The sequence below is a fragment of the Cydia amplana genome, chromosome 14, assembly GCF_948474715.1.
Source record: "Cydia amplana chromosome 14, ilCydAmpl1.1, whole genome shotgun sequence".
Lineage (NCBI taxonomy): Eukaryota > Metazoa > Arthropoda > Insecta > Lepidoptera > Tortricidae > Cydia > Cydia amplana.
The window spans coordinates 13,613,449-13,636,404 of record NC_086082.1 but is presented as its reverse complement, the minus strand read 5'-3'; the positions used below and the strand labels follow the sequence as shown (position 1 = coordinate 13,636,404).

General features: G+C 38.9%; 1 protein-coding gene across 1 annotated transcript in view; it reads right to left on the bottom strand.

Annotated features, from left to right (window-relative positions):
• The window catches only part of LOC134654229 (chromosome transmission fidelity protein 18 homolog), a 65,061-nt gene that overhangs the window by 4,786 nt on the left and 37,319 nt on the right, over positions 1–22,956 (bottom strand). Inside the window, exon 17 of the mRNA XM_063509699.1 lies at positions 157–211. Within this exon, the coding sequence (XP_063365769.1) occupies positions 157–211 (55 nt within the window). The remainder of the gene's footprint in view (positions 1–156; positions 212–22,956) is intronic.

The window sequence follows — 22,956 nt, the reverse complement described above, 5'->3', positions numbered from 1 at the left end:
TCTGTTCATCACACAAATAATTGCCCTTACCGGGATTCGAACCCGGTACCATCGGCTTCACAGGCAGGGTCACTAGGCCAGACCGGTCGTCATTAATACATTACATTTATTTGAATACCATTCGAAGACATTGAAATCATTTATAAAGAGACTTACCTGATCTTTGCACCTGAGACAGTGGAACTATGCGCCCGAAGAAATCCTTGTGTACCTGAAACAAATATCACAATTATTATCTAACATTTAGTTAATGAACCTAAATACGAAGAGTGAAAAGGACGGACTAACTAATAATAGTTAAGCATAAGCATAAGCATAAGCTAGAGCACGATAGAATATAGTTTTTGATTGCTACAAAAGAGAACGACTTTTCTCAACGATAGATGTTTTGTTTAGACTACTTCAAAAGAGCGAGCGCCACACGGACTTCGTATAACCTACTTTATATGAAGTCTGTGGATACCAGTCTATGGCTAAAGGTAACCCTAAAGAACTCGCAACACACCTCACGCCGCCAAGCACCACTCGCCGCGACACTAACCGCGGCCGCCGACAACTTGACACTAACGACGTGACACTAATGACATCGCGACTAACGACATCGGCGTGACGACTCCGCTAATTGTAGACGCAGACGCCGCGGGCGTTGCGCGCTGTCGTGCTTGAGGTTATGTGGCTCTATTTTATATGTAAAAAAGTAACCGTACTATTACACATTTTTATTTGTAGGTACAACTGCTGTCTCTTATTACATTTGAATAAATCATAAAGAAAAAAACTAAGATTTTCAAAGGTCAATTCAGAATCAGAATCAGAATCATTTATTTTGCTAGAACATTACACAGATAGTACAATTTGTCATGTCAGTAGTCAGTAGATGGGTTACATGAATGCATGTTCTACCACACTTGTCATGCAAAACTTACACTAAGTAATACATTTAGCCTAAGTTTACGATAACATTACATTTCTATAACTAATAATTCGATAATTCGGAAGCTGAGAATTATTACTATACAAATTTAAATAAAATAAAGGCGTTTTACCTTACAATAAAACGCTTATTAAATACTTACCTTATTCGAAGCCTACAAACATAATGAGAGAAGCATTTCCGTTTCCCAATAGTATCAGACATAATTTGACTACATTTTCCGGTATCCCTACCACCCCCTCCACTGCCAGCCTGGCGAGTCAGCCATCTTGGATGGAGCTGCTCGCCCCTTGCCTCATTGCGGCTCAGTATGCGCCAGGCAGGACTTATTTTGTAGGCTTCGAATAAGGTAAGTATTTAATAAGCGTTTTATTGTAAGGTAAAACGCCTTTATTAAATCCTGTACCTGTATTCGAAGCCTACAAACATAATGAGACGTGTTTGTTATCGCCTGGCAGTGAAGGTAAAACGCTAATGTGATGACAAGTTAGCTAGAAGTACACTGGTTTGCGAAACCCATTACAATTATTATATACCAATGGGTACATAAAATTGTAAGCTCAAGGTAGTGGTAGGGTGAAACTTAAACCATTGTATAATCAATAGGACATTTATTATTATTTAATTATTCTAATTAAATTGACAACAAATTGCTTATCACACATAAACGATTTCCTGGATTTAAATCATAAAGCGTTATGATTATGAACAATTAAACAAATTGCTTAAATTAACAACATTTTTGTCACGTGACGATGATGATTTCATTATCTCTCGACGATAAAACAATCTAAATGTGTCTCCTGAACGCCAATTTCCTTGTTCTAGAATTTTATCTATAGGAAAATTCTCCATCCAATTCTTGGAGGCTACTGCCGCACGAACACTCCCTGGTGTAGCCTTTATGCCGGCGTCACGTAATAAACTCTTTACCCAACCGGCTATTACAGTCCGTGAAGCGGCCTTCGGAGTATTATTTACAGTAAGAAAGAGATTTTGACTCTTACAAGCAAGACGTCTCTGTTGTGACAGTTCTATTAGTCTTTTTATCCAAAAAACTGGGTTGACAGCAGGGCACTGTGTGTTACTAAGAAGCTTCCATCCTGACTGTCTATGATCTGCAGAGTCAGTCTTTGACCCGAACCGAGGCCAGAAGGTGATGCAGTCTTCGGATTCAATCATGTGTTCGGGGTCTATCGATAAGAGTGTAAGGTCATGGACCCTTCTTCCCGAGCACAATAACAACAGAGTGGCCGTCTGTCTAGTCACATCGAAAAAACTATCGGATTTGATATGCCTAGAAGCCATAAAGGACACTAAATTGGAAACATCCCATATGGGTGGTTTTGGATCTTTAGGCTTTTGTAGGGCTATAGCTTTCAGAACTTGCTTAACAAGTTTGTGCGAACTTAGTACTTCCGAGCTATTAACGTTACATAGCGACGACACCACTGACTTATGCACTAAAATTGTACTGTATGCGAGGCCCTCTTTTTGAAACAAGTCCGATAAATAGCGGGCTAGCTGTGACCCAGAAGGTGAGGAATAATCGATATTATTTTCTTGGGCCCAGCGGCACCATCTATTCCAAGCAACTGAATATGTTTTTATAGTTGAAGGACGCCAACCCGACAAAAGTAAAGACTTTTGATCTTTAGACCAGCTTTCTAGGTCCCTCGACCACCCCCACACTTCCAGACCTCCAGGGTCATTTGATCTACTTTCGGCGGAGGAAGACCGGTGGCGACATCGACTAGCACGTTCTTCAGATTCCATATCGTATGTGGGGGGCCCATGGCCCGAGCCTTCAGATCCGCGCGCCAATACACTCTCTCCCATCTGGGGACTACCATTAAGAACACTCCTTTGGCTTGGTTTAGGTGGTGTAGGATTTTGGGTATCAAACATGGGGGTGGAAAGACCCATGCTAGTTTGAAGCTCCACGTCAGGCTCAGAGCATCGCAAAATAGCGCCCGATTGTCGGTCTGATCCAGTGAACAGTACGCCGCTACAACATGCGCCGTCCGCGACGCAAACAGGTCGACTTGAGGCGTTCCCCACTTGCGGAAGATTGGTGACGTGGCTTCTGGTAGCAGATGCCACTCGGGGAGCACCTTCAGCCTTGAAAGGTGGTCGGCCTCGACATTGTATATTCCTGGAAGATGGTAGATACGTAACTGAATCCGAAACATATCCAGAAACTGGTATATCCTGTAGGTTAAGGTCATAAGCATGTCCGACCGAGTGCCGCCTTCGTTTCTCAGATATGCTACCACAGTCCGGTTGTCGCTCTGAATTAATAGTGAAGCGTCGTACAGATCTTGACACTGATTTAGATGCAGAATTTTGAGAATAGTCAGTAGCTCTTTTTGGTTGCAGTGTAATTTCTTCTCGGATGCAGTCCAAAGACCCGAGAAGTGCGCATTGTTCAATTTTCCTCCCCATGCGACCTCCGATGCGTCGGTTGTCAAATAATGTGTTGGTGGAGGGATCTGCATAGGTGATGTGTTCCGACAATTGGCCTTCCACCAATCCATTTCTGACAATATTCCGCTGGGGAGCAAAAACAGCTTCTTCGGGTTTTGACACAGAAGCTGGTTGACTCTCTTTTGTAGAAGTCGAAAGTTTAGGCGACCTCTGGTTACTACGAAGCTTGCAAAGTTCAGCATCCCCGCTAAAGATTGCAATTCTTTGAGATTCGCAGCCTGTTGGTGAACAAGCTTTGATATGAAACTCAAGATTTTGAGTACTTTCTTTTCGGGGAGACTCTTCTCGTCTGTCCACGGGTCCCATATTATACCCAAGTACTCTAGGCGTGTCCTGGGACTTAAGATGGATTTTTGCCAATTGATCTGCCATCCTAGCTCTTGTAGCAATTGCGTCGCCATGTTTATGTGGATCTCGAGAGTATGTGGATCCTGGTGAGCTATTAAAAAATCGTCCAAATAAACCAGGATTCTCAATCCACGCTCTCTCAGTACTTGAGCGATCCAATTTGTTACTGAAGCGAAAACTTTTGGTGCCGAACTCAAGCCAAACGCGAGACACGTCATCTGCAGCAGCTGGTTCTGGTAAACAAGTCGCAAGAACCTCCGATGACTCTTCACAATCGGGATATGAAAATATGCTTGAGACAGGTCTATCTTTGCAAGCCAGTCCCTGCTCTGTACAAAATCCTGTATTTTGACCACATTTATCAGGCGGAACGATTCGGTTCGGACGTAGAAATTCAGGGCCCGAAGGTTGAAAATGGGCCTCTTGGAGCCATCCCCCTTTTCCACCAGAAACATTGTGGATAAAAAGCTTGGACTCGTGGTGGCTGCCTCCAAGGCGCCCTGATCTTTCAGTTCCTGAATCACCGCAGTCATTTCCGGCGATGCCTGTGTTGCATAGTTCTCGTTTTGCAGCGGTGCTATGAGAGGCGGTTTTGATAAAAAGGGTATGCGATAACCCTGAATTATTTTTAAAATGAATAGCGGTGCTTGTAGATTTTTCCAATTTTTGTAATAACGTTGTAGCTGTCCTGCTTGGAAGGGCCTCGAGTCAAAAGCGCCTTCGCTTATTAGATTTATCCCTGTAAGCAGGGGATCCGCTCCGCTTATTGCCACGGGCCTCGCGGCCATTCCTGTTAGGTCGCCAGTTTCGGGGTCGATAAGTGGTGTTATCGCGGCGTTGATTTGCCCTCTGATCCCCACCATTGTTTGTTCCTTGCGCAGGACAATGTTGGCAGTTGCTGGGACCTGGTCCCTGCGAGGGATAATGATTGCACATACCCTGCGCGGGTGTGTATTGAGGAGGGCCACGCCTCTTACTCTGATATTGATAGCCTTGCGCAGGCATATTAGTAGCAAAGGACCCCTGCGCGGGGCGTTGCACATTTCCACTGCAATTACCTGCTTGCGCAGCAGGGGCACTGGCGGATGACTTTGGTTTAGGCCAGAAAACCTTACGAACGCCTCCAGCCTTCTCAAGTACAGCTGCGAAAGGTTGCGGATCAAACAGGTTGGTAGTAGTGGGTGGAATTTTCCGTAAATTGGACTTGTCGAGCGGGTCCCGAACTGCCCGCAATATCATATCCCTTCTCTGTTCAACTATATCAGCTCGGTGACCGCACACAAGTTGTAAGGCATCAACGGACACCTTATGAAACTCGCCTGTATCGAAAAGTCCTTCTAGTTTTTCTTTGATCGATGCAAACGTCAATTCACTATAGCCCTGTGCCCAGTCAAGGAATTCACGAATATTGTTCTCAATCGTTTCTTTTTGCTTTAACAACGCAAAAGTAAGCGCAGCGTACGATCGCTCTGTATGTGACAGTGATTTAGATGTATCATAAGCTAGCACTTCCTCATTGGTTTCTAACTCCACAAAACCGGGGGAATGCGTATACAGTTTTTGAACATCCAGATAACGCACATCAGTCCACGTTTTGTTAGTAAATCGATTTAATTTTTGCAAGGCTTCGAGATAACTATCTGGCGTTTTTGGAATCGCGGGTGCTTTTACGCTAGTTTCTAAATTTATAGAAAACTTTGACTGGGCAGGGGCGACCCCAGCAACTTGCTGATCGATAACGACATCATTACCAACATTAGCATCGGCCAACACGTCGTCATACAGATCGCCACTAACATCATGATCGATAAAATTTAAATTATCGGCTGGCGGGTAGTTTGGAGTGCTGCTAACAGGACGGCAAAACAATTTACGTAACTCGCTTACCTCCTTTGCCAGTTTTTTCACCTCATGATTACGCCTTTTATGACGACGCCTTTTCTTTGCAGACGAATCACTGCTCGAACTTGATGACGAACTCGAGCTTTCCGAATCATTCCTTTGTCTTGATCGATGTCTCTCGGGGTCCTTACCTTGACCACTCATTGTCGCTGCAAGCAAATCACGTTAAAATAAAAAGCACAATGTTAAAATTTCGTAAGACCGGAAATGTAACCGTTAAAATTTTACTTTTAAATATCGAACGGCAATAACCGTTATTCAGCCAAAAATGCTCTTTTTTTTTTTTTTTTTTTTAAACAGAACTAAAGATTAAATTAAGAAATTTAAAGATACTATACGTTATGAACGGTTTAAATTCAAAAAGACTTTGTTCTCTGGGACAAGACGGCCACGTCTTGGACCATGACCGTTCACGTCGGGAAACAAAACGCTAATGAGGCAAGGGGCGAGCAGCTCCATCCAAGATGGCTGACTCGCCAGGCTGGCAGTGGAGGGGGTGGTAGGGATACCGGAAAATGTAGTCAAATTATGTCTGATACTATTGGGAAACGGAAATGCTTCTCTCATTATGTTTGTAGGCTTCGAATACAGGTACAGGATTTAATAATATTATTAGTCATACAATTTCTCGAAATATTCCTGCAAGGAGTAATAAGGTCTGTTCAGACCTTGGGTTGAATTGGAATTTAAAAGTATTGAATGATAACTAGATCGAAAATAAGCTTCAATTTTTTTAAATAAGCACGAGAACCAATACGAATATTTATCAGGTTCGACTTCGAATCTCTAGCTCGCTATGCTAAGAGTTTTTATAACAAAATTCTTAAATCGAATGCAGTGGAATCTCATTTCTCGCAGACATGTGTCTACGCAATGCAGTGCTACGTGCCTTAGCGGAGCCTCGTAGCATCGTAGCGAGGAGCGTAGCCCGATGAGAATTCAGCGAGAAAGACGGGAATTTATTAGGTTAATGCGTTATGATATAAATGTTGAAATGTTCGGAGCAATCACCTTGCTGCGTCAGAGTAAAGTTTATTTTAAAAGATATATACTTAGTTAACGAAATATGAATGTACCTATTGGTCCCACCAAAAAATATAAAGGACGAAAGGAAGGTAAAACAGTCGATATTCTCAATCAACCATTGTCATATTGGCTAGGCCCCCAGTTCTTGAACTTAAGCCGTGTCAGCTAGGGTCTGTGCGGAAACAGAAGAGTCGTAGAATGTATGGGCTCCCCTACATTCCACAACTCTTCTCTTTCCGCACAGACTATAGGTCTTGCCTTGCGGATATTTTAACCTGTCGAATCCCACGATATGACGTCACCATAAGCGTTCTGCCTCATATATGAGCCGTGGGAGCTGACAGATTAAAGGTTCGTCACTGGTAGGTACATAATTAGGATATATATAACCCTCCATTTATCCTTTCCCCAACAAGCTGGAGCGTACGAAACAAATCGGTAACTAGTGTATCGGGATGCGAAATTGATAGGCAAACAGTATCAGCGGCGGACGGCGGCAATATCAAACCAATTACTAGTTTGTTAGAGGCGGCGAGTACCCACAATACTATACGGGTTTGGTGCAAGGCAAGAGCGAGTACCCTTAAATACAGTGCGCGTTGAGAGCGAGGCAAGGGACCTTTGTACACCTAAGGTACATCCACACCTCAGTTAACTTTTGTGGCACAACTGTGGGTGTGGAGCACCACTGTGCAAATGTAAGTAGCTAGGTAAGTTAACTGCGGTGTGAATGCACCTTGAAAAATTTAAGTTGACATTGACACTAAGCAGATGCTGTCCCCTATAGTTCAAGCACGCTCCATTTCAAGTTGTGGATTTTTCCATCTATCCGATCTAAATTGAAAATTTAAACTTGGCATTTACACTTCTAGCCTCTGCAATTCATGAACGCCAAGTGTGAAGACAACCGCGCAAAAGGGACGGTTCCGTGATATCATACAATACAAAAACTATAATAAAAAACGTTGCAAATAAAATATACTTTCATGTTATTGAAACAAGAGAATGTGTTTTGAAATATATTATTTTTTGTTTTTTTTTAACCAATGGTTCAATTTTTTTAGCAACTAAAAGCTAACTAGCGTTTTTTGTGATCTTATCGACTTTTTTCGCACGTAATCGCTGCCGCTTACTCTCTACACCACGCGTCAACCTCGTTCCAGCGCAATATTTCCGATTACGCGGGTAGGCGGGCGGTAAATCGCGACATCTACCCGCATAAACACAATTTCGCACTCATAAAAGTTACCGCGCGACGCCGCGATGATATGCTCGATCAAAATGAAGGTGTATTGTGGGATTACTTGGCAACTTTATTATGGGTTGGGCAAACCGTGTTGGAAAGAAAGATGTATTGTGAAGATTTGTTTTTGGGCGTGTTCTGTAGTAGTTTTTACCTAGCTTCGCATGGAATGCGGCGGCAGCACGGTGCCATCGATGGACAAGGTAATAATGGTTTTGATATTATTTATTTTCTCGAATTTACTGGATTTCAATGATTAAGGATGTTTGTCAGCGTATTTATGAATAAGAGGGTTTATATTTTGATAATATACCAGATCACAAGCGGGTAGGTACATAGTTTAGTACTAAAGTAACGGCACTAGATACTTACTGACAAGCTCCAATTTTAATTCAAAAGTCACTTTATTTAAACAAGAATGAGTGTTCATCATTGGATTATTTCCCGTTACTGATGCCATCATCTATGACAATCGGCACTAACTTGTATTATGTTCTCATTTGTTTCTAAACCTCCCATATAAAAGGCTCCAGAATTGCATTACGCGCACTCCCCAATGCCCGCCGCTCGTAAACTCAAGCGCTGTATTTACGATAGCTGGCAAATAGATACCCGCCTAGTTCCAACTGCGAACAATGAAAAATGACCGCTGGAAAATTGCTCGCGATACGGAGGGGCCGCATTTGGGTTTGGAGTGGGGAAAGGCTAATTTTATATCCGTAGTTTTGGCCTTATCATCAATTGTGATTGTGACTTGCTAAAGGGTTAGTTGTAATAATAGCAGACGTCGCTCAAATACTGATTCAAGATTGAAGAAGATATTGGAATTGGAATACAGCCCGTAAATCTGGCGGAGTCAGTAATACAGTTACTTACACATTTAAACAGTGTTTTTTTATTGCAGTCCATTAGGGTAACGTGTTGACTAAATGAAATCAAATTGTCAATGTTTTCAATTAGGTACGTATTTGGGGCTCCTTCATGTCTAATAAGTTTGAAGATCAAATGCTTCTAATCAATTTTAGTAGGCGTACCTACATGACGTGATTGTTTTAAAACTACATACTTGCAATTAGTCAGCTAAATATACTTATGTTACCGACATGTTAACAAAACCCAAACCCAAATTAGCAAAATCAACAGCAAATTTTAACAAAGTCGTCAAATCCTCCGTTATTACCGACATGTTAAACGAAACCCTTATTAGCCGCCTGACTACACTATCTGTTCCAATTGGGCCGTAATTCTCATAAAGCAAGCAGCCTGCGGCCCTGCGTCGTCGCGCACTCTATTTTCCTATTTGCGCGGCAGATTGGTTCTGATTGTATTGTTTGTGGGCGGGACCCGCAGGTCTGTAGATACCCTACCCCTACCCTGGTGCACCCGGCCGGAAAAATGTTATCCGCTCCTGAAATATGTTTGTGATAAATATTTGAAAGTATGGATGGCGGATTGACTTCGAGCACGGGTTTTGGAGTGCCAGTAGAGGTTCCTCTTAGTACGGATACTGTTATGAATACATTTTTGTTGCGTAATATCAAAGCCAATTACATCATATTTTCATAGAATAGAACGTAAACTGACATCGGAATGATATCTGAATGATGTCAGTTAGTTATCACGCATTGCGCTCGCGCTAATACATGTACGAAAAAGTACGACCGAAATGCACGGTAACCGAATTAAGATCTCATTCTGATATAAGTGTACGTCCGAATTGGCCTGTATCAAACATTAGAAATCTTATATTGTTACTTTTAGTATTTATTATGATTACTAGAAAATAAGGAGCTCAGTTGCGGTAAATAACGTTCCACCACTGGTAAACTGGTATGTATCGCCCTAAGAACTTTTATGCCCGACCATGAAATGATGGGTGTTAATGTTGAGGCATCGGATGTGGCACCGATATTACGGCGTAATGGGCAATTTGCGAGGCGCTCTGAGTAGATACGTACAAGCAGGCAATTCACTTTTATTTATTATGCGATATTTTAGCGTTTTGTAAACTTACTCTATTTTTATGAAGTTTAAATAAGGTTAACGCAGTTCTGAACAAAAAGATACAGTCTTTAAGAAAATAAGGTTTCTAGGGAGGGAAATTTGAATAATTTAGTTACTCTAGAAAGCCTCGGTTTTGGTGATATCAGTTTATTTATATTAGTTAAAGTCATAATATACCTACATAGATCGTTTAAGTTTTGAGCATATTAATAAAAAAAGAATAATTTTATTTTAGGTTGTTAAATTGTGTTAGTTAAAAGTATAGGTACCTACTTATATCAAAAGTTTTTGTAAAACATAAGATAATTGATTTACCTATAATGTTAAAGTCGATTATCAAATGGAATGCCAGGTAGTCGGCCAATATCGTCCATGCAAAACTGATGTTTATATCATTGTGATAAATCTATGCCCCCTTATATAGTCCTATTACCCCCTTGTTTATCGAGACATTGTTTTTCTATTGATATACTTACGCCAGTGGTTTTATCGCATAGGGTCAATAAAAGCAAACAATGTCCCGGACAAATAGCCTTTAAGCACATAAAGAATTCAGGAGAGGACGAAAAAATATATCGGTTACACTATATACTATGGAGGCTTTCTATCACAGATAATAGAAGGAATATTTTTCCTTAATGCCCTTTTAGGTTAGTTATGTATTTGAGTTTTTTGTACAAAGTCTTAAGGGTTTTTTTGGAAAAGCAAGTTTGAGCAAGATAGGAGTTTTCGAGATTCCTGTTCTGAATAGGCCTTTGAAACGATTATGGAAAGGGGTTGTGGTACGTTGTGTGGGCAGCATGTAAATAATTTACTATTGGAAAAGAATCAGTTTTAGATAATATTCCTTTTTATTTTTTAGGGCAAAGGGTTATAAAATAAAGTGTACAGGTAATATATAAAATATAAATGTTTCTAAGCTATATTTCAAATATGATAAATGGAGCTACTTTGATAGACAAAACAATGGTTATTTTTTAATGTCATCCGATTTCTATTTTCCATTAAAAACTAAGAAACGGGGAGTGACATAAAGTATTCAAAATATTAGTAAGGTCAATGTGGCTAATTCCGTCTACTAGAGTTTTTTTCGAACAACTAACAAAATTGATAATTTCATCGACAAAGCAACGATGGGTTTTAGTTTCAGCAATCAAAAGCAGATGGGTTTTTAGGGTTCCGTAGCCAAATGGCAAAAAACGGAACCCTTATATATTCGTCATGTCTGTCTGTCTGTCTGTCTGTCCGTCTGTCCGTCTGTCTGTCCGTCCGTATGTCACAGCCACTTTTCTCCGAAACTATAAGAACTATACTGTTGAAACTTGGTAAGTAGATGTATTCTGTGAACCGCATTAAGATTTTCACACAAAAATAGAAAAAAAAACAATAAATTTTTGGGGTTCCCGATACTTCGAACTGAAACTCAAAAATTTTTTTTTCATCAAACCCATACGTGTGAGGTTTCTAATATAATTTTTTTCTAAACTGAATAGTTTGCGCGAGAGACACTTCCAAAGTGGTAAAATGTGTGTCCCCCCCCCCCCCTGTAACTTCTAAAATAAGAGAATGATAAAACTAAAAAAAATATATGATGTACATTACCATGTAAACTTCCACCGAAAATTGGTTTGAACGAGATCTAGTAAGTAGTTTTTTTTTATACGTCATAAATCACCTAAATACGGAACCCTTCATGGGCGAGTCCGACTCGCACTTGGCCGCTTTTTTCTACGATTGAAAATCAAAGAAATATAAGCTCGTGGACGGAATAGACCCTATGATGGAATTAGCTACATTGACCTTACCTAAACGCTATATAAAAATTACGTATATACATATTAGTACCTGTTCTTGCTGCACGTTAAAAATGTACATATTATAAGTTAAAGCCATACTCTCGTGGGTTTCAAAGAAAGTCTTAACAAAATAACTTCTAAAGTTAGGCAAATAACAAAACGGTATTATAAATTACATTCGATTTACCGCTTCAGCTAATAGCGGTAACTTCGGCACCGATATCGCAGTTAAAACACATTTATCAGTATTGAAACTTTGAAAATCAGTGCCTGCATAATTTGATTTGACTATCAGTCAATCATGTTAGCACTTTTTTTTATGATAAACTGATCGGCGATTGGCTCTAGTCACATCTCATGGAAAGTGAAGACAGAGCCTAAGATGGAGCTCACCGGTTCCAGTGGCGTAGCTAGGCGTGGGCGAAGTGGGCCGTTGTCCACGGCCTCGCGCCCCAAGAGGGGCCTCCGGCGAAGCCCCTTCGGGCACAGTGAAAGAAAAGGGCCTCGCAGATGTGCCCACGGCTAGATTAGTTCACGCTACGCCACTGACCGGTGCAGTAATAGCCTATTCACTCTTGCTTTAAAGAGACCGAGGTCATATTTCTCAGGGAATACGGATGACGGGAGCGCATTCCATTCCTTAGCCGTCCTTACCAAAAAAGTCGAGGCAAATCGTGAATTTCAGCAATAATATGTTTAAAAATTGTTCAATTTTGATTTGGATTAAAAATGTGAGGATATATTTCTTTTATGATACTCTAATGTAGTCAAAGTGAATTTGAGGCGCACGCCAAAAAGCTTAGCTGTAAACTTAACTTGTCTATGGTATTACCCGGGTTATATAGTACCTCAATTATTATGTATTGTGTACGTGAAATATATAGAACTATTTTAAATTATAGTATGCTTTTTTATCCCAACATTGCAGTCAGATTACTGGTCGTGATACTTGCACTGTACCGCAGTATTCCCCGCTGGCTGGTGATCGATCGGCTATCAATGTCCATAGAGAATTTAAAACATAATCTCATTTTTTTATCGAGAGTCAGCGATCTAATTTAAAAAGAAATTGGCTGTGGAAAATGTTGAGAGTAATTAACTTTCTTGTGTATTTAACGCTAGAGTCGATTAGGCTCTTGTTGTTTATTTTAAATTCGAATCAGCATTTAACAACCCAAATTGTCTCAATTAATGTACGATACTTATACTTTTTTGGAATTATTTTTATAAAAGAAGATCAAAAAGTATACATTCAGAAACTAGTGCCCTAGCTCTTCTTTTCATGTATTTTTTATTTTTACTTTTTCTGTGAAGGCATTCATTTGTGCGATGAGCACTAATATTTGTTGTCATGGATGTATTGTCTGTGCATCTATATAATTATTTGTAAGTATATTATTTATACATAAATCATTATTTAAGTACTTACTCATTATTTATTTATTTATTAGAACTTTCATTATTCTACACATGGATTATGAATTTCATACATAATTTATATATTTCGTTTTATTTTACCCAGAAGCGGTCTACAGCAGAAAGTAGGTACTCATAGCACAAACCTTATTGAGCTTAGTCAATTTGAGAAAAAAAGTCTGATAATATTTATCTATTTTTATTGACTCAACTGTCATCTCTATGTTTTAAAGCTTAAGATTGAAGAACACGCCTTAAAGTCCCTAAACCATTGAAAAAGCATTCATTAACCCCGGTCAGTAAAGATTCACAAGTGTGCACACTAACCACACAAAAGGGTTATACAAACTGTAATAACCCGTTGATTTTCAAGTCATTTGGCCGCAAGGCACGGGCTCAAAGCTTGCGTTCTTTCTACAGAACGTCACAACCGCCAAGCGTACCCTTAGCAAAACCGGCGTTTTGTTTAAGGAACCTCTCATAATGTTTGCGTTAATCTGATAGGGGATAGAGCAATATGCCGCATGTTTGCTGACGGGCATAAAAGACGATTATGCCGGGTTTTTATGCGGCAAATGTCGCTTTTAAGTTCAGTCATTGAATTTTGTTTGCTGGTATTTAGTCTGGTGGTGAGAGAATGTTTTTGGGATGATTTGAAGTTTGATTTGATTTGGAAGTGTTTATTTACTGTGGCAATTTCCTTTAATCACGATTTCATACGTGTGTTTTTTTCGATTATACTACTAGATTACTTATAGAAACTTCTTGTAAAACTGTAAACGAAAATTGGGTATTTTTTTACTAAATATTTTTCTTAATTCGATAACAGTGCCCTGTTTATCAAAAGCTTGTAACTTGTAATACAAGTGGAAGTCCCTTTTTGACAGCTTATGTTAGAAAGGAACTTCCACTTGTATTACAAGTTACCAGCTCTTGATAAACAGGGCACTGGTTTGATTAGGTACAATGGATTTAGACATCTGCAATATTTTAGAAAGATGAATCCTCTAGGCACCGTGGATTTCAAGGAAAACAATCTTCCTTTACATATAGGAAAGGATAGATTCTTAAATCTTTATTCACGTTTTTATTTCACTACTTAAAAATAAAGTTAATAAAAAAACAATAATAACACAATAATAATAATGTACTTTCAGATTTAGCACTAATTCGCGAACAGACGGAATGGCAGCGAAACTAAAAGGGTTCCTTATTGACTATTATAGAATCCTAAAAAGTAAATCCACGAAATCTCCGCCCTAACCCATCAACACAATCAGTGACCGCGGAAGGGTTATTTATCAACCATATGACGATAAATGACCTCAGCGGCGTCACCTGACATGTTGGATTCAATGATTATAACGGATTGAGGAATCTGAATCCAAGTAGGTATGTTATCTTTTAAAATAGGCACTACTAAATTCCCATGTTTTGAGACCATGAATACGAAAAAAAAGAAGATACGAAATGGAAATATAAATTAATAGGTACTCATTAATTATATTCTGACAAAAATGAATCATAGGTCACTCAAGAAACAATCGAAATCTTGAAAAGTTACAAACATTGTGAGCTAAGGAAAGTGAACCGCAATCTTAACAACATAAGTTTAGGTTGTGACAGATGATCGAGTCAATAAAGCGTTTATTATCCAACCCTCTCATGAATACATTTCGGGAGACCACTTTCGCAAGCTCGCATCTTACATTACTTATACATTTGGTTTTAAATAGCACTGTACTATAATGACTTCAAAGTTTAAATTACTATAAATAACGTAGCGTAATATGAAAAACTTAAATATATCCATTCATGTTAACGCTTATTTAACAACCCCGCACTGTCTGAAAAAATTTGCCGTCGGCTATGCACATGGCTTCCAATTTTTAAAAATTATACGCGTGTTTAAATTTCGAACCGCATTATTTGAGCCTATTTGAATTTGGAACTCCTAATCGGACTAGGGATTACCAGTTTTTAAATGACAATTGGCAAGGACTTTATTCAGAGGTAATAAAGATTCATTTGGAATAGTTGGCGGTTGGTGTTATGTTTGTCTAGTGACAAGATTAGTTACAATAATAGTGCGAGGGTTGTAAATTGGGACTTTGGGACTGTAATCCTTGTAATGCGGACCGAAATGGAAACGAGGTAACGTCGTAAACCGTAATACTGTTATGGCAAAAATGTCTTCATTATTTGATGAAGATTGGATAGACTGGCAAATCTGATAATGGATGTATAGTGGTTGCGGATAAAAACTTCGTTGAAATGAAAATTACTTTACTGAGAAATGCTGCCAGTTATTAAAAAGGAATATCAAATAATATTTTTGGTCGTAGCTGGTTTAAGCAACGTATGAAGCGATTGACGGGTAATGCAGGGTAATGTAGCTTTTATCTGTAACGTTCTCGGATTGTACTTGTGACTTTTAGCCTATTTAGTCAAGTATCTATTTAATACGTCTTCTTAATAAAGTACCTATTTGTTCTTCACACTATTCTGGACGTTATTCCCCAGACTTAGCCACCAAAATGCGGTGATTAGTGTTGCAATTAATGCCATAGACGTTACCAAGCACTTTCATGTGTCCGGCGGCGACCAATGATTTATAACTCAAGATACGTTATAGGCGTTCCAAAATTGAAGCGCTTAACTTGTGACAAATTGGACAAGTTGCCTTTAGACGCGGCTGGACAAGCGAGAAATGTGCACGTGCTAACGAGCTCCTGCACACCGAAAGAGAAAGAGACGACCTTATGTTTAACAACGAGTGTGACAAAGATGGATGGAATGAGAAAATTAATCGAAAATAACAGATTTCTTCGTAGGCACAGACATAAATATGGAAGTATTTTTTGTGCTCCTCTAGTATGAGTATAACCTATCTATGGTTATATAATATCATTGGCGGCGACTATGAAACGGTGTACTTGCAGTCTTACATGTTCAGTCTGCTCTTATAATACTACAGATGTAACAGATGTAGCGCATACATAGTTTTTTTCCTTCGTATTTTATCGGAAACGTTCGTATTTGTCATGCTAGTTCAGTCAATGTCAGTACTTTTTGTATCGAGACTGACTGAAATAGCAAGACACGTTCGTTAGTTTCCGTGAAAATGCGAAGGAAAATAATTATGCACTACATCTGTAATAACAATACTTGAGACGATATAGTGGAAGACCGCATATGTATGAAGATGGCGACTAGGATGGACCTTTGGAAAATTCCATAGGTACATAAATAGGGACCATCGCCATAAATGTCTTTATGTAGAAAATACCTAGACTTTTTTTCTTGATAAAATTTGAAACCGACCTTAGATTTAAAGCGATGAGTGAGAAAGAAAACTAAATATAATGGGAAAGCTTTAAAAACGCAATAACTATTTTCAACGAAATTACACATTTCTAATTTATAAATTCAAACGAGTTGCGTTATTACATTTTCCCGTAAAAGTGTTGCAAAGGGGTAAATAAAAATATTACATTCGTAAAAACTATTTGCTTACTCCATTTTCCCAATTTCGTTGAAATCGCATTTCAAAATTAAGTATTAAACTCCGGTGCGTTCGTAAAATCATATTTCATATTAAATTAGTTTCTAGTTTCAGTTCGTTCAAATATAGAATGAGCCGTAATGAAAAAGAGTTGGAAACTATGCCTTCACTTGCAGGATAAAATAGATTTAAATACAATTAGTCATTAGCTTTTACCCGCGACTTCGTCTGCGTATAATGATGATTTTTGTCATAAACTATCAGATGTCCCTCCCCAAGACCTTAACTACTTCCATATCGAATTTAGAAGCACTTTAAGTAGGTAAGAGACGGACAGTGTCTTTCGCGTTAATAATATTACAGTATTAAGTATATACCGCGTAATTTCAGAATGCCTAAGCATCTAAAAATATCCTAAATAAATAGTGTGATTCGTTGCAAGACCCAAACTATTTATATACGAAATTTAGAAGAAATAGGTTACTGACACAAAGGCAGACAACATTAACTACTTTCGCATTTCTAATATCATATATACTAGCTGAGGTACCCGGCTTCGCTCAGAGAGTATACATGTGACTGTGTGATAGTTGCAAAAATCAAATGGCGCCCAATATTCCAGAGTTCACAACATTCCAGAGTGTTCTGGAACATTCGACAACACTCCAGAATGTTCTTAAATGTTGTGGAATGCTCTCGAATACTGTCGAACGCTCTGGAGTGTTCTAGAAATGTCTAGAGGGCGAAATTATCTACCCTTATATCTTCAAAAGCACTACCCTCCAGTTAAAAACAGGAACCTTCTTCATGGAAATATATTCCAGAATATTCTGGGATGTTCTCGAACATTCGAACCTCACGACGGATCTTGCTTTATATACCCCTACCAATAGGTAGCTCCGCTCGGACCTTATAAAAAAGCCTTCGAATGGTCCAGAATATTCCAGAACATTCGAAAGTGTTCTGGAATGTTCCACAATGATCTAGGCTGTTCTCAAACATTTGAAAACATTCCAGAATATTCTGAAATAATGTGGAATGCTCTCGAATTTCCCCGAATGTTCTGGACTGTTCTAGAAATATCTAGCCTCCGAGACCCGAGACACCACCCCAGGTACAAATTTTTGAAGGTATATGTTTCACGATCGATTCTGAACTTTCGTCTATTAAGTTAAGGTTCAATATTCAATAACAATATGACTGCTTCTAAGTCTGGGTGTGGGCGAAACTTTCAGCCCTTATATCTTCAAAAGTACACGCTTCAGGTAAAAACGTGAAACTTCTTCATGGACGGGAGATAGAGGGCTACCACACCATATAACTTCATCGATCGTATCGGGGCTCATTTCTGAGTTTTAGCGGCACGCACATTGTACACTTTCTTTTATAATATATATTGATTATAGGTATAATACAACGCGTAATTTATATGCTTAAGCATCTAGAAATGTCCTAAATAAATAGTGTGATTCGTTACAATCTCGCCTCGAAGTCTAAATAAGCTGCATTGATGCAATCCCGCACAAAGGGTTGCCAGCGTAAAAACTAGCTAACAAGCGGGTGCGCCCGCGGCTCTCTAATTCACAATTTGCCGCTCGCCCGGGAACGTTCTAAATTCAAATTTCACCATGTTCCACAAATGAATTCGTTCGGAAAAAGAATTTATGCAATAACGGCTCCCTTTCGCCGACTGGGCGAGAATAGGTTTTAGATGTGGAGTTTGTAATGGAATTTGGAGTAACTTTTTGAATAATATATTCAATTTCATTACCGCCATACCTACCCACTTACCTCATTACACCAGAAATCATCTGTAATATACTAAAAGGTAAAGGTATATATGACGTATATAAAAACATGATTTTGTAGTACACCGAAAGTTTTACTTAAAAAACGTTAAAATCTTTCTTTAGCTTACAAATAAATTTATGCAATGTGAATTTATGAGGAATCCCTTTCCTTTATCGGTGGGTGTAAAATGTCGAAATTACACATTTATTAAAAGTTTGTTGTTTGTTATTAGGTTTATTTCACTTAGTATTTATCAGGGTCAAGCAGTTACTTTTACGTGTTATCATCAGTGATCGGAATTGGTAGTGCCATTTCACGGGACTTCGGTGCGTAAACTTAGTATGGATATACCTTTTCACCCCGGGATTTCATATTACCTACTTCAATTAAAGACATGCCAAAAAATATTTTTGTGAAAAAATCCGGCCAAGTGCGAGTCGGATTCGCGTTCCAAGGGTTCCGTACATTAAGTCCGACTCACGCTTGACTGCACATTTCTAATAGGTTTTCCTGTCATCTATAGGTAAAGAACTATTATGTGTATTTTTTCAAAAGTTTAGACCCAGTAGTTTCGGAGATAAGGGGGGGGGGGGGGATGTGGTGGAATGGTAATTTTTTGCCTATTTTCTTGAATAACTGCTAAACTATTAATCCTAAAATTATATTTGAAATCCTTACAATGAGCTCTTTCATTTGATATGTAACACGATATAGTTTGAAAACCTTTATTTTTTAATTTTCTCATTTACCCCCCAAAAATGGCCTCCATATTTAAAATTCATTTATTTACGTTACACGTCCATCTTTGGGTCACAAACTTACATATGTGTGCCAAATTCCAACTTAATTGGTCCAGTAGTTTCGGAGAAAATGGGCTGTGACAGACGGACGGAGAGACAGACGCACGAGTGATCCTATTAGGGTTCCGTTTTTTCCTTTTGAGGTACGAAACCCTAAAAATGAGAGTCTTGGAATCCCGAGTCTTATCCATGTTAAGTACAATGTTTGAGGTCATTCACCCCAAATGGCACTACCTATTCCGATCATTGGTTATCATAGTAATATAAAATCATTGAAGTGAGTCCATAAAACTTTTCCAAACCCCAAAATTAAAAAAGCAACTGGCTGAATATAGATTCGCCTTTGCGCATTAAAACCATAAAAAAGAATAAATCGCGCATCCTTACTCTATGCTTCGTTTCGATTTGGTGTTTAGAGCTGGCAACAAATAGGGTTGGATGCCCGCGGGGCGGTGGGTGGTTCGTTTTCCAAATTCGAATAATGCCATAAAGACTGCGGCGCAATCATACTGTTACCAGTTTAATGTGCCATGAATGTGCCTAACCGGCAATAGGGAATAGAGAATAGGTACGAATTTCAACGTATGTAAGTGAATCGTTAACGAAAGAAAACTGTTTGAAATTCACAGTACTTATACTTTAACCGCTTTAACGTGTGGTTAAGTTTACTAATAATATAAAACAACAAAGCAATAGCAATAAAACACGCTTTTTTTAAGAAAATAGGGTTGAATTTATTTTCGATGCCAGTTTCCATTGCAATATTTTTGTCTTTAAAATACTGGAACAGCCTACAATGTTTTAAGTTTCTTAACGGAGTTTTAACGCTATACTAGATTTATTTGATATCAGAGGGCATTCACCGAACAATTTTGTTCTTTCTTTCGTCTATTTGTCTCTCTATCGCTCGAATGTACAAAAGTGACACCGAGGCAGATAAAGAAATTTTGATTACCACCTATCTATAAATGAACCTACCTTAATTTATATTTTATTATTTATTATTTTCAAAATGCCATTATTTATTCAATTTTAAATTGCTTGTCGTTAACAGTAATAAGAACCAAATACCGGCGTTCCAACCAAAATTGAATACCAACGTCGAAAACCAGACGATCATTCCATCCAAGGCGCTTCAACATTCATCAAACCCATAATACCATTGATTACGTAAACCGTATAAGCCTTGCCTACCCTCTTAAGCCCTCTCATAATAGCGGCAATAACACTCAGCCTCGGAAAGAGTGCCCCTATAATGCGCCAAGTAAACGAATATGCGGGGAAATTGCTCGGAGCCCGGCAGATGTGATTGCGAGCCGGATACTGGCAATCATCAATCGTGCCCCCCCGCCTAGTCGTAAATCACACCGACAATGGACGGAGGAAGTTCTTAAGAAGAAAAACTATAGGTCATATCCTTCCGGGGAGGCGGCCAATCGGAAGCGAGCGCTAACCTTACCCCCCGCTACAGAAAAATCCTCCTAGCCATCTTGTCTTCCTTACAATTTCCACGCTTAAACCGCATCGGTCTGTCTCTGTTTTTTGCAACACTTCAGAGCGAGATGCGGTTACTTTTTCTAAAGGTTATTCGTATTTAGTTTTTATCAGTGGTGTCGAAGGGGTTATTTGGTTAGGGCGAGATTTTTCCACGTCCGCGGCGCGACGGCGCGCAGTCCTTCATCCGGATTACAAGAGCGGATCGCGAATGGATCGCCAGGCGTCGTTGGGACTGAATTATTTATTTTGATAAGCTAAGGGTGTGTTGAGTAATTCTGTTGGAGGTTGGGACACATTGACTTGAGCGCATACGTAGTTGAATTTTATACTGGAGCCCATTTTTTGCGCTCGTAATGAGACAAAGACAGATAACCAAGTTACTACATGGATTTACTTTATTTTTAGCTTATACGTTATTATAAGACACATAACTATACCTTATATTCCGCCTCAGAGCTTTTTTAATGAAATAACAATACATATTCGATAATAGTTTAACAATTTTAATATTGCCGGTAAGTATAATTTATATTAGTTTCTTTGACGGGACAAATTACACCTTTTGTAGACAATGATGGTCAATTTGTAAAATATGTTGCCAAGAAACACACTACACACTACACTTGTATAATACAGTTCATTTCATCTTAGCTAATGAATATATATGCTCGATTGTACCGGTTTAACCATAACTGTTCTTAAATTCTAGAAGAATCAAGAATAAAAAAATATTTCTTTATCATATAACTTCCATTAACACAAACTTAAAATATCTTCACAAAATCCCTTCGCACTACTCCTAATCTCCGAACAAAGCTCCTCACCACCCTAAGGCTATAACTGGTATAGACCAGTATAGAGGGGGAGGGTTATTAGCATCTATTACCGAGTGCGAGCACAAAAATGGGTATTCACGCCCATGTAATAAATTTACTCGCTGTTAACTCGCGCTGGACCTCCCGTTGCGAGGGAGTATTCTGGAGAGGATGAAATAAAACAAGTTTGATATACATTTTAATTTTTAACAAGCAGAAACGTCTGCGAACAACGCTATTAAGCTTAGGTAAATTTAAAAGTGAAAAAAATTACTGTTTTGGGTGAGACTTGAACTCACGGCCTCTGGATCGATACTCCAGCGCTCTGCAATCTGAGCCACCAAGACCTCATCCATAGCCAGCAAATCTTTCCACTATATGGGTCAAGGGACGAGCGACATCTACCGTAAGAGCGCTGGAGTATCGATTCAGAGGCCGTGAGTTCAAGTCTCACCCAAGACAGTAATTTTTCCACTTACAATTTATTGTAAGCTTAAGTTTGATAGGAGTTTTGTGGGAGTTTTAGTCGATGAGCAAGTTTTAGAACGGTTTTGACTTAGGTCGAAAATTAACCAGGTTGGTTTTTAATCATTTTAAGACTTATTTCTTATTAGATCTACATCACGTATTTCCTTTCCTCATGTCCTCATAACGTGCTTTATTTACCTAATGTGTAAGTAATTAATTAGTGCACTAGTGGACTAGTTAGTAACAATTTCATCTTCAGTGTTTTTTTTTAAATGCTATCATTTTTATGCGTTTTGTTTACATATGCGGTTGCGATATTGCGTACCCTTAGTATTAGGCATCGTTAGGAAAGTTGAATATTACACACACAGCTACAAGACAGCTAAAAGAAAAAAAAACTTTTTGGTCCATCTTGTAGATGGCGGTTCAGCTTGCAACGAGAAAACTTCTTACGATTCTATAGCAATTTGACTGCAGTTAGCGTCAGAATACGGCCGCGGAGCACACGCGACCGGCACAGCGCCACTAAAGTGCTGGCTCGCGATGGACGAGAGCGCTGATTGCTTGGATTTACTAAGCGTAAATGAGATTGGTGGGCGTTTAGCAGTTTCGTTACATTTTACTTTTGTGTCGATGTTTTATTCGTCTTTTTATTCGTCTAAGCTTCTGGCAACAGATTTAAAAATAAACTTTATTCTTTCCTTTGTCATACTAACGTAAGAAAATACACTATGAGTGAGTTTCCCTGCCTATTGTTCCAGTGACAAAAGACCCTCGCATAACCTTAATGTTACAACGACTTTGGAGAGACTAAGTGTGGAAATACCTACCCCGATAAACGTCATGTCTTATTTTATAGACATTTGATGACAACTGAATAGAAACCTACGTAATTTAATTTATTATTTGTTAAAACGAAATTTA